The following is a 16,374-nucleotide window of genomic DNA, read 5'->3' as shown; positions in this document are numbered from 1 at the left end:
ACCAGATGCCTGACTACGTTCTTGACCATCATTTTTTATCCGGCAATAGTATTTGATGGAAGACACTATTAAAGATTTTATTTTTAAAGCTAAGAAGGAGATGCTAAGATATGATTCAGTCTACAACAATGCACATAAAAGCTGAAGCGAATTAGCACTAACACTGATTATAAAATGTTCTGCTCACTGAAATTGCAGAGGGCTTTCTTCTATTGGATTATGATATCCCTTCTTTTTTAATAACATTGATGGAATCAATGGTAAAGTTCAGTATATTGACAAACAAGTAAAGGGCTTTTACCGAAAACCACAGAAGTGCACGCCACTGAAAACACGGAATGCCATCAACAGTGGTGAAGTCCAGGGCCTCCTGTCAACCCTGCCCCTGGTCACTGTGCAGCCAAGTCACTCTAATGCAGACAGCCTCACCCACATGGGACCCCAGCACTTCCTCAGCCAGGATTTGAACAAGGAACGGAAGACGGAGGATCACATGGATTTCCCTCACGAGAGAATGAGCTGAAGCAGTTGTGCCGTGCCTCAAACATCCCGAATTCCGACCAGACGAGTGTCTGAATGTTATCATTATTAAGACCTTATGTTCGAATGTACCAGCAACGACATGTGTATCCAGAAGTCTTCAAAGGAGTCTTATAGTTTTGGTTTTTTTTTAATGCATTTCATTTTCAGTCTTTGGTATTACTAAGCCTCCTACTTAACTTCCGATACAAGCATGTAAGTAGGTGATGTTCAGTCAGTCCTAAGCTAAAACAGCATGAGCACTTGTCTTCTGATGGGGAGCACCTCTCTATGACCGGTTGCCCTGGGGAGCACAGACGTCAGTGGCCTGGCCCCGGTGCTCCTGGAATGGCGCCCATTCTCTGTGCCTAAATACAGCAGGAATTCAAGGCACGGCTGTCCACAAGAGAAGCCTACCCTAAACTGGGGTGCACGCCTTTGTCCAATTGAGGGGAGGCACATTTAGTCCAATGTGGAAGAGCAGGGTGTAATGACCTGAACCTGCCTCAGATTCCAACAAATTAAAACAAACAGGCAGTAACGTTTGAAACGTTAGCTTAGCTATCTCGTATAGACAGTGTGCTTTCCCCACAGCAAAGCTCACGTTAATATTCAACTCTGGGGCAGCTCAATGTGTGGCTAAAATCAGTAGGAAGCTAATCAAACATGGTTTTACATCTACTGAGTTTCCTTTTGCTAGCTGTCCACAACAGGACACACCTTCCTTAACCCATGAACTAAGCATCCAACTCAACGGACTGGGTGGACAGTTCCGGCCTTAAAAACACCTGCGGTGTGAGCCTGATGACTTGAGTTTGGTCCTGACCCACATGGAGAAACACAAAACAGATGACAACAAATACATCCACACAACCCCATACACACCTACATCCACACAATCCCATACGCACCTGCATCCATACAACCCCATACACACCTACATCCACACAACCCCATACACACCTGCATCCACACAACCCCACACAACCTACATCCACACAATCCCATACACACCTGCATCCACACAATCCCATACACACCTGCATCCACACAACCCCATACACATCTGCATCCACACAACCCCACACAACCTACATCCACACAATCCCATACACACCTGCATCCACACAATCCCATACACACCTGCATCCACACAATCCCATACACACCTGCATCCACACAACCCCATACACATCTGCATCCACACAACCCCACACAACCTACATCCACACAATCCCATACACACCTGCATCCACACAATCCCATACACACCTGCATCCACACAATCCCATACACACCTGCATCCACACAACCCCATACACACCTTCATCCACACAACCCCATACACATCTACATCCACACAACCCCATACACACCAGAGAGAGAGAGAGAAAGAGGAGGAGGAGGAGAGGAAGAGAGAGAAAGACAGAGACAAAGTGTATTTTAAGGAAACAGTCAAATTCCAACAGAACAGATGGTTTGCCACCTACCTGAAAAGCATTGTACTTGTAAAGAGTTCCTCCCGTGAGCAGAGGAACCAGCCCCAAGGAAGCCACGTCCACATACTGACTGGGAAAGAGGAAGAGGGTCACCGAGCAGCTGTTGGCCACACAGTCCTTGGCCAGAGATTCATAGACAGCTGTTTGGGGCTGGAAAAGTATCTGAAGAAAAGGATGAAAAAGAAAAGCCACACAGTAATTTTTATTAAAATTTAACTTTCTGTTAAAGTGTTTTAATTGGAAGTTTTAAATGAGGAAAATATGGGATTTTCCCTCCAGCTGAGTGGACTGGGCTAATGATACTTCAGGTATTTGATACTCTAACACCCCTAACGGGCTGTCCCTGCCCCCAGGCTAGCCTGCAGGCCTGGACACAGCCCTGTGGATTGGCTGGTTCTGTGTGACTGAGGGGTGTGCACCTCAGTCAGAGCCACCTTCCACCCCCACAGACTCTTCCTGGCTGCCATACTGGCTCGGGTTTGAGCGGAAGCTTCTTTTCTGCATCTGGTGCCTTTGCTTCAGGACCAGTGTCTCTTCCTCAGGAGAGCGATGCCACGGTGCGTCCATCTTCCCTCTCCACTCCTTCTTTGAGCAAGCCCCTCCTTCCATTTCGATAAAGCTCTCATTTTACAGTTTCCGCTCAGGTGTGTCCGCTATCAGCTTCTCTAGCAATATGCAACCCCTTAACGGTTTACAGTTCAAAATTCTCGGGAAGCGTGGGACCCCCTTTAATAACACTTCAGCGGGCACCTCAAAGGGCGACCGCTCCCCAGTACCTTCTCTTTGTCCGTGTTCACCAGCTTCTTGTCGTCTCTGTTCTTGAGCTTTCCTGGTGCTTCTGCAGTAGGCAAGGAGGAATGGAAGATGAACAGCTTCCCAGGGCACTCGGCTGCCTAAAAACATCGCACAAAAGATTTGGTTGGTACAGCTTTATTTTAAGAGAATCACGAATATACGAAAATCCACCTCACTCCAGTCAGAGTGGTATCAAAGAAAACAGAGAACAAATGACTGTTGAGGATGGGGACAAAAGGGACCTCTTGAATGTGTCTAGAAGGCAAATGAGTCAAGTCTGAGGAAAACGGTGTGGAGGTCCCTCCAGCAGCTGAAAAACCACCACACCGTGGGGATGAGCTTTCTGAGGAATACTGCTTGCAGACTGCCTTTACAAAGCAAACTCACCCCACCTGGAACCAAGTTACTAATGTGCTTGGAGATCGTTTATCATGATGTATTCATTCTGCTTACATACGGAGCACCCAGCCTGCTCAGAATGAAATGACCTTTGAGAAAAACAATGTAACCGATCTTTCTACACTTCGAACTCCCTGATATAAATGCTCTATTTCTCCTTAGTGACCCATTCACGCCACTGGCTTAGGACAACGCTGTGTGGGGAAGATGTGGTGGTCACACCTAAGACCATTCACTGGAAGCACAGAGGCATTGAGATCAACATAAAGGGGTTAAAAGAAGAAAAACCATGCAAGGATCGATCAGTAACATGTGGTTGTGGCTTGGTGTGCTGTTCTGGGCCAGTAGGACCTAAAAGCAGTTTCCTCTCTTGTGAAACTTCTGTAGGAGACTGACTAAGACATAAGTTCCTAGTTGCTGTGCTGTTCAAAGCATACGAGAATGGCCTTTGTTTAGGAGACCTGATCAGGTCAGAGCTCTTCAAATCCAATCAGGCTCACTCTCGGGTAAACAACACCAAGGGTTCATTTCTTTTCTTTAACGTGACATTGTCTCGCCTGATGACAAAGATACAGTACTTATACAAACATATACACAGTCCCCTGAGTCCACACACCACAGTGATCCCTGCAAATCCACGTTTATGACCGCACTGTTCACAGCAGCCAAGTAACGGAATCAGTCTAGGTATTCACCAATAGATGACAAAGGATATGCAGTACATACACACAATGGAATTTTATTCAGCTATGACGCAGAATGAGATTATTTGCTGGGAAATAGATGCAAATGGAGATCATCATATTAAGTTAAAATAAGCCAGACTCAGAAAGACAACAAGTTTTCTCTTTTGACTCCCATGTTTTATATATACACAGAAAGCCATACATGCCCATGACATGCTAGCAGCATAGATATCAGAGAAAGAAACTGAGAAGGAGAGGAGATTGGGAGTGCATGCAGGAGAAATGTGATGAATTCAGTACTATCCACAGTGAGTCTGAGTCAACAAAGCATGTGCAAACTGTCTACTACTTTTCAGTAGGTTTAGAATGTTCTTCAGCACTAAAATTACCACGAAAGCAACAGCCTGTATTTGTGTCTGAACGGTCACCCCCATCTTTCCCGTCAAATTTAAATGACCCTCCCTTCTGTTCTCTGCTGTCAAGACAGTATCTAGTCTTTTACTGTAAAAAGGAAAATGAAAATCACATCTTACGGAGACTGTCTGTGTTAATTGGATCAAACTAAAAATATTTCTCACAATCACACACTCAGCTCTCAAAAATATAAAGTGAAATGTCTCTTGTCTGAGCCACCCAATTCCCGTAGAGAATTCACTTTCACCCCATTTAGGCTTTGTCTAGTCACAGAAGCGCTGGACTTTGTACTACAAGGACCACAGGTCCCGGTTCCTCCAGGCTAGGGTTAGAGTGTTAGCCTCTGTGTGAGCTCTGTGACTTCAGGAAAATCACTCAGCTCCTCTAAAGATCATTCATACCACACAGGACCTAGCCACAGTAACCACAGAACACAAGTGTCGGGAGACTTTGATGGCTCAGTTGATCATAATAAACATACTTCATTGTCTGGTTAATGAATGACAAGACCTACTCAGGGCCCATTGGAACATTCAGGACTGTAAACTATAAAGTAGCTCCTGCTAGGGAGACGGCTCAAAGGATGCAGTGCTTGCAGTTCAAATGTGAGGACCTGAGTCCAATCCCCAACTCCCACATAAAGAACTGGTAGGCATGTTGGATGCCTGTAATCCCAGCACTCAACTAGGAGAAACAGAAAGACTAGCCAGAATTGGCAAGCTTCAGGTTCAGGAGAAATCCTGCTCTAAGGGGAGGAGAGGGGCAATCTGGGCAGACCCTTGATGTCAACTTCAGGCACGCGCACACACACACACATACACACACACACACACACACACACACACACACACACGACCCCCACATACACGCACACTCTCATACATATGCTCACATTTCTACACATACACCATATATATATACAAAAAAACCTTACAAGAATACAACACATACACATGCAAGATATACAGTAGCTATACTTATTTATTTTTATCCAATTACCCTATTTTAAAGTTATAGCTTCACTAACTATAGACTTATAAAGCATTTTATATCTGGCAAACAGTTTACACTCCTACAAAATTTGATATTTTTGCCAAAATTTGACTGTGCTCACAAGAATGAGTCATTCAGAATGAGATGAAGGGCATGCATTCTTCTGATTTCCATATTTACAAAGGACAAACTCTGCTTCAAATTCACCTTCAATGTTCTTCCATCTAAGAGACTGACATTAGTACTAGTGACCAGCCAGCTGCCTCTGTCGCTGTGTGCCCACTCTAAAGACAGGCGCTTCTGGGATCATGACACTGCCTCCCACCTTCCAACAAGCCACGGCCTCTGGGAAACAAAAAGCTCCATGAAGAAGAGAGATGCTTTTACTTCTCCACCTCACATCAGGCCTCTGTCTTTCCCTCCTTAAGTGTTTTGTACTGTCTACAAATGGAGTGTCACGATGGATCTTGAAACTGAATTTTGGGATCGATTGTGAATTATCTCAAGGTGGATTGAACCCCTGTATTCAGGTAGTAATATATTTCAGGTATAACCACGGAAACCCATGTATATTCAACTCTTTGACCAACTCTTTTTTTTTTTTTTTTTAAGATTTGCTTATTTTTATTTTATGTGTTTGAAGGTTTTTTCTGAATGTATTTAAGTACATCATGTGCATACAGTATCCACAGAGGCCAGGAGAGGGCATAGGAGCCTCTGGATTACAGGCAGTTGGGAACCACTGTGTAGGTGCAGAGAACTGAACCCGGGTCCTCTGCAAGAGCTGCAAGCACTCCTAACCCCTGAAGCATCTCTCTAGCACCCCTTTGGCCCAATTCTTATATAGAAGTTTATTTATCAAGTTATTTGACTTAGATAAACGATTTTGTCAGCAATTTGAATGTAATTGATTTATGCGTGTGTCAGAGTCCAAATACAGATTTTACTAATGGGAGGAAAAAGGAGGCTGAGATTGGAAGATGCTGTGAACATAGTGTTACTGTTTGTTTTTGCTCTTTTGGGGGGCCTGCCACCCAGCTCCCTAATAAGCTCTCACATGGAAGCTTATTATTTCTTATGAATGTTCAGCCTTAGCTTGGATTAGTTTCAAGCCAGTTTCTCTTAAAATATCCCCTCTACTTTTGCCTCTGGGCGTTTCCATGTTCTCTTCTGTAAATCTTACTCTTCCTCCATGGCTTGCTGTGTAACTGGGTGGCTGGCCCCTGGAGTCCTCCTCCTTCTTTGGCTGCTAGATTTATCTCTCCTCCCAGATTTCTCCCTCTATTTATTCTCTCTGTCTGCCAGCCCTGCCTATCCTTTCTCCTGCCTTGCTATTGGCCAGTCTTTATTAGACCATTAGGTATTTTAGATAGGCACAATAACACAGCTTCACAGATTAAACAAATGCAATATAAACAAAAATAACACAGCTTAAAATAATATTCTAGCACAATAGAAAAACATAAAGCCCTTACAGGACTTTCCAAACAGCCATAGTTTATCTTTGTGACAAATTTGCACATATTTTTGCTAATTTTGATCTGTTCTGTTTGCTTTAAGAAGTTTATTAATAATTCTACATATATGTGAATTATATACACAAATACACATATGCATATAATTAGTATATAATATATATTAGAGGTATATGATAATTATATGAATAATTAGTAGCACATATAATTATGTGCATGCATATATAAAGTTTTTACTTGGTATCTATCTGGTGGAAAGAAAAAGTGTAAATCAAATGGGAGCCCAGTTCTGAAATGCCTTCACGGTAAAACGCGCCCCCTTTTGATGCTGCTTTGGTTTCTATTCCCTGCACATAGTGAATGGGATTGCATTTCTGCCCTCTGTACATAATATTCTGAGCTACTGACAAAACCACAGTCCTGGACTTTCCCAAGTTACCCCTGGCCTCCCTACTCCCTCTTTTACCACCAGGAGAATTGTGTCTTGTAATACAGAATTAAATCTCCCCTGCAACGCTTCATAGAACTTAGGAGCTGGACAGTCTAGCTGTTTTGCAAACACAAGCACTTATTGATTTTTCTTATTGGTTGAAAAGAATGAATGAGTGAGTAAAGAGGCCTCCCCAACACTGTTTCTCCACTGCACATTCTCAAAGGTGTTATTGTCTCAGTAGTGATGGCTACAGGTGAGAATTTTTTTTTCTTCAAAACAGGGTTTCTCTGTGTAGCCTTGGAGCCTGTCCTGGAACTCACTCTGAAGACCAGGCTAGCCTCGAACTCATAGAGATCCACCTGACTCTGCCTCCCAAGTGCTGGGATTAAAGGCATGCGCCACCACCACCCAGCAACAGGTGGGAATCTTAGCGGCTTCTCATGTACATTATGCTAACTTACATATGATTTTCAGCTACCCAGAACCTGACTTTGTATTCATGAGGTCTTCTAAACTGTTATGCTTAGATATTAGTTTTTTCTCATTTTAAAACATCAACATTTTTGTGCTGGCTAGTTTATGCCAACTTGACACAAGCTAGAGTTATCTGAAAGGAAGGAACATCAATTGAGAAGACGCCTCCATAAGGTTTGGCTATAGGCATTTCATAATTAGTGATTGATGGGGGAGGGCCCAGCCCACTGTGAGTGGTGCCATCCCTGGGCTGGTGGCCCTGGTTTCTATAAGAAAGCAGGCTGAGCAAGCCAGTAAGCAGCACTCCTCCATGGCCTCTGCATCAGTTCCTGCCTCCAGGTTCCTGCCTGTTTGAGTTCCTGTCCTGACTGCCTTTGATGATGAGCAGCGATACAGAGCAAACCCTTCCCTCCCTAAGTTGCTTTGGTCACGTGTTTCATCACAGCAATGATCAATGACACTGACTATGACAGTTTTCCATATACTTCAGGGATTGATATATTAATAAATATTAATATAACAATAAACTTGTAAATAAAAAACATAAAGATATAAAGACATGAATTACAGTGAATAAGACTGTCATGAATGGATGCCAGAGAATGCTTCGTGCTACAATAAGGACTGCATAGCAACTTCAGAGTATATTATTATTGTTATGGACAATGACTTATCAGAATTGACATTAAATTTTAGACAAAGAACAGCTTGTCATCACTCACCATTCCCCTCAGATATAAACACATACTTAAAATATCACTTCCAGTCTTAGTTTAAAGTAGAATGATGTTTAGGGTCCTTTATGAATTATGATGTGTGGAGAGATTTACAAATGAACTTCTCATTGGAGGAGAGAACATCATTGACGACAAAGCAAACATTTTCAAAGTGAAAAAGAACAGATAAGATTGTGTGTGTGTGTGTGAGAGAGAGAGAGAGAGAGAGACAGAGAGAGACACACAGAGAGACAGAGAGACAGAGATGTGGAATATCATAATGCCCAAGGCTTTCTGTTGATCAATAATGGCTTTCAATGGAGTAGACTCTAATACTGCCAAGTCACGTGTGATATGGAATCTATTGTTAGTTTTACATTAAATTGGCAATTATTCTGACAGCTGAAGGAATCCACAATACCACAAGCAAATGCTCCTGATAGCACACCTGAACACTCAGAAATCAGAAAACCTAGACAAGAATCAGGTACTAGGGTCAGAACTATAAAAACAGATGCAACATTCGTGGGGGATCAGTTCATAAGCTCAGCCCTAGACTACCACTAACCCTGTTTGCTTGTATTATTCTTGCCATTATTACTAGTCATTCTATTTTAAAAGTTGGTGTGGGCTTAATTTTAATAACAAAATTTTAAAACTAACTTCAGGAATGAGCTGTCAAAGCCAACAGGTCTGACTACTGTGATAAAGAAAAAGCGATTGGGAATAAGGCCTTCTAGATCACATTGACTTCTTCAGACCTAGGAAGACAAAATGTCATTTGAGCTCAGCCTTCCCAGTGGACACAAGGACAACATCTCCTCCACGTATGAAAGCCAGTGAGGTCATGGGCATCAGTCACTTCCATGCCATGAACTGTCCCCAGGCCTTGCCTTTGCAGGTTTGAAAACCCCAAGGAAGGAGAGGGCAGGACGGGAATTTTTCTCCTCGTATCCGATAGTTCTGATTTGACTGAAACAACTTTAAAACTAGATCACAAAGAGTTCATCCAAAAGCCCAAGAGAGGGGAAAGCTGGAATCCTGGCAAACAGCTGTTCTGATGCCAGCAGCGCTGGGATGTCAGCACAGGGAGGCCTTGTGGCTCGGGCCACGTCCTCCGGAAAACTGGGCAAGTTTAGAAACCCTGAGAACCTAGGGATTTAACAAAGACTGCATTCCTTTTTACACACAAGGTTTTCCGACTTAATCTCTCGGTCACAAACTTCCTCTGCCATCAGGAGAGGTGGCCATCTCTCACCTTCAGCGCTTCCATGCCGGCCTGGATGACAGGAGCAAAAACGGTCTCGTTTTCGTTAGAGTTGGCAAACATCTCAGGAATCTGGTCCAACAAACTGAGGGAAACAAGCAACAAGCGGGGCAAGGGTTTTAAATGCTCAGCAAATCTGTCCTAAACTTCAGAAGATAAATCACTGATGTCTCAAGCCTGAACACATGTGACATTTATTTGATGAACAAGCATGTGTGGGTAATTGTTACCCACAGGGAATAGGTAACCTGATACGGACACTCCTTGAGGAAAGATATTTTAGCAGAGTCTGGCACCAAAACCTATTCTTTGGATGGAACCTTTGCTAAATAACCCTCACTGTAGACACTTTTTGATTCATTATATTACTTATTTATAATACCCAGGACTCTTTAAATAATACTCTATCTTAATATGCACAGTACATGCAAGAAATGCATCCCTTTCATTCCCTTTCCATCAAGGAGAAAGAATTTAAAGGGCTGAGAGTGAATAGTTTTAAAATGATCTACACCAGAAAGGGGTAAATCTAATATACATGCCAAGAGTTGTATACTCTATGCCCTAAGCCCCCTGCTAACGACAAGGCCAAACAAGATTTGTAGTTGAATGGAAACACAGTGTGACTTAAAACATGCACCTTATCTGCATCTAATTAGAAGACACTTGATATTTACTTGTGAATCACGGATTGAGATTCTTGATAGTTGACAAGGAAGCCATCCAACAAAGGAACAAAGACCTCTCCCACATCGGTCACCACCATCATCTGAGGTTGGGCCAAATTACTCTTCACGTTGAAGAAGTGCAGGACTTTGTTGTATGTGATAAAGCCAACTCGAATCGCAGATGTCTCCTCATGCTCCTCCCTAAGAGAAGAAACAAAGCCAAACTTCAGGCACAAGCTCTCAAGAATACAGTTTGGCTCTGGCTCACAGGCGATGAAGGTGCCACAGACTTGGGACTCGGAGAACATTTTGCCTTCTCAAGTTTTTTTTTTTTTTTTTGCCTGTGAGATGAGGCATCTACCTAAATCCAACAACTGTGCCTCCTACAGAACATCAGAGAGGCATATTTAAAGTTCTGACTTCAATTTCTATTGCCCTTAGAAAGCAATAGTAAATCATGGCAGGAAGGGATCCAGATTACTTCAAAAATAAGCAGGTTGACAAAGGAAAACATTCTCAAAATTCTAGGTCAAGAATTAGATATTATGAAAACACATCATACATATTTGCTCATGTGTTTCTTTTTCTTTCTTTCTTTTTATTTTTTTTTGGGGGGATCTTTTCAAGATGTGGTTTTTCTGTGTAGTCCTGGCTGTCCTGGAATTCACTCTGTAGACCAGGCTGCCTTGAACTCAGTGATCTGCCTGTTCTACCTTCCAAGTGCTGAGATCAAAAGCATGCTACACTGTGTTTGGCTTATTTTCACTTTATAGGAAATTAGACTTTTTAGAATTTCCATGTCAACCTGGGCTTATTACATTCATATAAATCAAGCGTCCTCGGAAGTCACTGAAAGACCAAACCAATGGGGCATCTCAAGCAACGCGAGGGAAGGGACAGTTGAGTTACCGATGGGACAGCTGTTTGCATCAGGAAAGGACTTTCAGCTCCTGCATGATATTTTTACTGCACATCCTACAAAATCTCAATGTAACAATAGTGAGATTTTAACAATATGCTACAGAACATATAATAGCAAGAACTACATAATAGCACTTATATATAAGATGTCTTGTGGTGGTCATGATAAAAAGATGAAATCTCTAAAACTGCAATAAACAGGATCTTTTCTTCCAGGAATTCCAAACAAGTTGTTAATGTTCCAGAAAGTATAGGAGAATGAACTCATTCACCTCATCTGTAGTGAAGATATTCAGAATTCAGCAGCACAGGCTGCAGTTACCTGCTTACTGACTGCATTTCTGCCCACTTCCGACTACCTTAAAGTAAACTATCCATGCCACAGCACTCCAGGTTTCAATGGGAGATACTACACAGCACTCAGTGTCTCAACGACAGCCACAAGAAAGGCAGGCACATTGCATTTCCCTTGACTCTGTCATTTCAGTGAAATTCATCTGCTTAGGACACTTTTCTGAAGAAAGGTGTATTCTTCTCATTTCTGAATTTTCTCCATAGCATAAATGATGCCTTGAGGCTGTGGTGGTGTTGTCCGTAACCCAAGCACTTAGGGGATAGAGATAGGAATACCAGGCAATTAGGGCCAGCCTCAGCTACACGAGTGTCTCAAAAAACTCAAAATAATCAATGAATGAGGTGTGTGTGTGTGTGTGTGTGTGTGTGTGTGTGTGCGCACATGCACATGCACGCGCGCATGTTTATATATGAGCAACTTGAACACAAGGAAAAAGGAAATGGAAATGCCCACCAAGAGATATCTCCGGTGGAAACGTCAGCCTCCACTGCAGACTGCTGAGTCCAGGCTGACAAGAACTGGTTTTTACCTGTTTCACTTCTTTCTTCAATGTGGTTTGTGATAAATGGGTAACGTTTAAAAGGTTCTCATTACCTATTGCCAAAGCAATGAGTAAATGCTTACATTTTGGACATTTGCAATGCTTTCAGAAGTACGAGTTCCCATCCCCTTGGTTAAAACAGGTATGGACACACACAGCTGCCTCCTGAGCTGTGTGAATTTCACACGAGCAGCTGCTATGCTACATGCTGCGCCACCCTAGGCGACACTACACATACACGACACTGCTTCTGGGCTTTCTCTGCTTCCCTGTTATTAAAGTCTTGCTTGTCAAGACCAAGCATAAATTCTTCCTCCTCTATGAAATCTCCCGAGGCTGCCAGCTAGAAGTAATTTCCTCTTCTAAATTTCTGTAAAGTGTTTCTTAGTGTACAGCGCAGCTGGAAGTTAATGGAAGGAAATGCCCAAGACTTACCTACCACCAACTCCGGGGGCCCGGGCCATTCCACAAAGTGTACTGTGGTGGAGGATTCGAGTTTTATTGAGGATGACTTACATGCTGGTGAAACACGGGACTGTGGGGCGGCCAATCAGAGCTTGTAACAGTTAATCCTGATTATTAACTTGACTGGATTGACAATCAACTGCCCCAAAGATTTCTGGGCATGTCTGTGACAGATTATCTAGATCAGGGCAAAGACCCATCTGAATGTGGGCAGTAACATTCCTTGGGGGAGAGGTCCTAGACTGGATTTAAAAAAAAAAAAAAAAAAAAGACAAAGCTGGGCTGGAGAGATGGCTCTGTGGTTAAGAGCATCTAGAGGTCTTGCAGAGGACCCAAGTTCAGTTCTCCACACCCATATCAAGTGGCTCACAACTTCCTGCAACTCTAGCTCCAGAGGAATGTGAATCTTCTGTAGAAGCCTCTGTGGGCACCTGCACTCGTGTGTACACAGCCGTAACTGACAATAAACAAATAGAGAGAAGGAGCACTGTACAGTGGTGTCCATTTCTTTCTGCTTCCTGACGGCAGATGCAATGTAGCCAACCTGCCTTGCCTCCCCTGCCGTGATGTTGTGTACCCACAAACTGTGAGCCAAAACGAACCCTTTCCTTCAGCTGCTTCTGTAATAGAAGTCTAAAGGTAAGCCATGCTGGTGCAACCCTGGTTTGAAGTCAGCACGGCTAAGAACACTGACATGTGCAATGAGAAGATGCTGCAAATCATGGTTTTTTTTATTTGACAAACAGTTCACCAGCCCATCATGCATTCGCCTATGTTTCCTAGTAACCTTTCATTGCATAAATAAAGATGTCTGAAAAATCATGAGGGACTGATTCTCTTTTCATAGTCAAATTGCATGCAGTCAATAAGGCAATACACACACACACACACACACACACACTCACACACACACACACACACACATACACACACACATACACACACACACAGAAAGAGAGAGACTCACTCCAGATTGGTACCTCTCCCTGGACTTGGGCATATTCTATATAGGTGGGAAAGAGCATCTTGGGACCCACAGGGATAAATGGCCATCTAAATTAACATTTTAAAAGAGCATCTAATCGGAACATCTCACATCACTGTAAAATTTATCACTCATCTTCATAGAAACATGCTTTTTAATTTGAGAAACAACACAAAACTTTTCAAAAATTTCTTCACAAAACTGTCCTAAAATTTTCTCAACACTCTAACATGTCACATGAAGAAAACTGCCTTTCCCCATTAATTATGTATAACTCTGTGGGGTACATGCAGGACTGTATCCTAACTATGGGATACATGCAGGGCTGTATCCTAACTCTGTGGGGTACATGCAGGACTCTGTATTACTCTGTGGGGTACTTGCAGGGCTGTATTATAACTCTGTGGAGTACATGAAGGACTCTGTATTACTCTGTGGGGTACTTGCAGGCTGTATTATAACTCTGTGGGGTACATGCAGGGCTGTATCCTAACTGTGGGGATACATGAAAGACTATAATAGTCTGCAGGGTACTTGAAAAGCTCTGTACAACTCTGTGGGGTACTTGAAGGACTGTACATAACTCTGTGGGGTACTTGAAGAGGTCAGGAATTAACGGACCTTCCTCTTCTGCTTTGCAGCCACACTCTTTCCAACAGCAGCCAGATTGTTTAATAGTATGAATCTGGCAGAGCAATACCACAGACACCGGTAAGCAGATAAACCACAAAATTCCAAACTCATGAATTTTTGTTAATTTTAGACAGTTGTTTTCTTTTGTACTGCTCCTGTATATGTAACATACATGTGTACAGGTATGTGTGGAGGCCAACAGACAGCATGGGATGTCATCCTCGGGGTGCCAGCCACCTCCTTTGAGACAAAGTCACTCACTGGATCAGCTGCCAGCCACAGGCCCTGGCATTCTTACCTGGGTCCTGGAAATTGAACTCAGGCCCTTGCACATGAAATAAAATAAAATGAAGGCAAGTGCTTATAAGCTGAGCCGTCCTGCCAGCCCCATTTCCAATATTCACTTCATCAACATTGGGAAGAAACAAAAGTCGAAATAACCCAATGATCTGATATGAACAATGGGTGAAGGCTTTTAAAGTTTTTCTTCTTTGTTCCAAAGAAGTCAGAGAATCTAAAAACTTTTCAAGGCCAGATGCGAATTCAAAGTCAAACAGAAAAGAAGGGGCTTTTCTTTTCAGAGAACTCAGAACATTCTAGAACACCAAGCACATGCAGACTGTTTTGCAGAGACCATGCAAAACATGTCACCCACTACAGCACAAGACGAGCCGTCAGATCGATGGGACAGTCTTACTGTAAAAAAAAAAAAAAAAAAAAAGATAAAAAAATAAAGCCGCATATGCGCAGAGAACAAAACCAATTTCAGTCCGAAAGCAACCAGGTGTGTTTTTAAAAAAGAAAAAAATGAAGACAGCTGGCTTGAAAATGCACAGCGCAGAGAGATTTGAATAGCGCCGGAGAGTCAGCAGCTGTGACCTTTGACTCTTCCCTCTCGTCTTCTGCCAAAGTCACACATCTGCTTCAGGGGGCGCGGTGACCGTGGGTGACAGTGGGAGCACCAGAAGGTGTGCTTTCAGATCTCAGACCAAAAACTGCCAGCTTCACACCACCGCTCCTGGTAAGGAGCACGGGGTTTGCGGAGTGACTGCCAGTGAAGATAGGCTAGCCGGACCCAGTGGGAGACAATAAAGGGAAAATGGTTCCTTATAAACTACCCCTTTCTTATAGACTGAATGTGAAATTCAGATTTGACCTTGAGTCAGCCCATGGGCAGGCTCCGTGACGAGGCACATACTATCTGGCCTCGAATAGAAAACCGGTCCGTCTCAAGTCCCTCTGAAACCGACGTGAGACAAAAGCTGTCTCAGGGCCTCTGGGCCTTCGCCGCCCCCTGCAGCTGGCTCCAGCTGACTTTTCACCTCAGGCCAGCCTGGAGTCACCTCAGTGTTTCTCAAACATCCCCACGGCTTTCCAAACCATCTCGACAATATTATGAGTTCAGCTTAACAGATACAAACAAAAGTGCTCCTGGGAGGTCCAGAGCCCGCTCGTCCTCCTTCCTCACAGACAAAGCGTCGGGTTTGATGGAAAGACTACAGAGGAGCGGGCATTCCAAGGCCAAGAAGCACCGTGGCTGAGGAGTTCCTCCTCACCCAAACTCCCCTGTCCAGGACAGACAGATGTCGCCCTGTGTGTGCAGCAAGCCAGGGAGGAGGTGAGAGGTGTGGGACGCACAGGTCCTGGTTTCCCCCTCCTCTGAGCCTGGCCTCTCGGCAGAAGACAACCAGGCTCCATGCTCGGTATTAGCTCCAGTTCCAAACAGCTAGCTTGTGCACAGAGACAACCAGAACTTAGCTATGATTTTGGTTTTAGCGGAAGAGACCAGAGAGAAAAACAAAAGGATACTAATAGCTTCTTTCTGCCATTTTCTTTCTAATCCCTCTTTGAGGGTTTTATTTACATAAAAATGCTTTCTGTGCACCCCTCTCTGACTTTTCAAAGCAAATCTGGTTTATTTTTTTTCCTACCGAATTAATTTGATGTAAGCTATGCATGCAGACAATTCTAGTTGTGGTTAAAATTGCCGTCAGTTTTGTTTCCCTTTCTCGTCTAGAGCAGGGAGCATGCCAGCAAGCCTTCTGAAGCAGGCTGCAGTGGTGAAGGACAGGGTAGAGGCACCTGCTTCGCTGCACCTGCATGGAGAGCTGCTGCCTTTCCTTCCAAGAGCTGCTT

At 43.4% G+C, this 16,374-nt stretch overlaps 1 protein-coding gene across 4 annotated transcripts in view; it reads right to left on the bottom strand.

The window, feature by feature from the left end:
* Sec24d (SEC24 homolog D, COPII coat complex component) overlaps positions 1-16,374 on the bottom strand; it is a 97,954-nt gene that overhangs the window by 16,060 nt on the left and 65,520 nt on the right. For all 4 annotated transcript variants that reach the window (XM_028881470.2, XM_028881469.2, XM_037207051.1 and 1 more), the window contains 4 exons: positions 10,348-10,539; positions 9,662-9,755; positions 2,795-2,911; positions 2,010-2,180 (listed from right to left, as the gene is read on the bottom strand). In XM_028881470.2, coding sequence (XP_028737303.1) covers positions 2,010-2,180; positions 2,795-2,911; positions 9,662-9,755; positions 10,348-10,539 — 574 coding nt within the window. The remainder of the gene's footprint in view (positions 1-2,009; positions 2,181-2,794; positions 2,912-9,661; positions 9,756-10,347; positions 10,540-16,374) is intronic.

This window comes from Peromyscus leucopus, chromosome 6 (genome assembly GCF_004664715.2).
Source record: "Peromyscus leucopus breed LL Stock chromosome 6, UCI_PerLeu_2.1, whole genome shotgun sequence".
Classification (NCBI taxonomy): domain Eukaryota; kingdom Metazoa; phylum Chordata; class Mammalia; order Rodentia; family Cricetidae; genus Peromyscus; species Peromyscus leucopus.
Note: the sequence above shows the minus strand (reverse complement) of the source record. Positions and strands in the feature narration are given on the sequence as shown.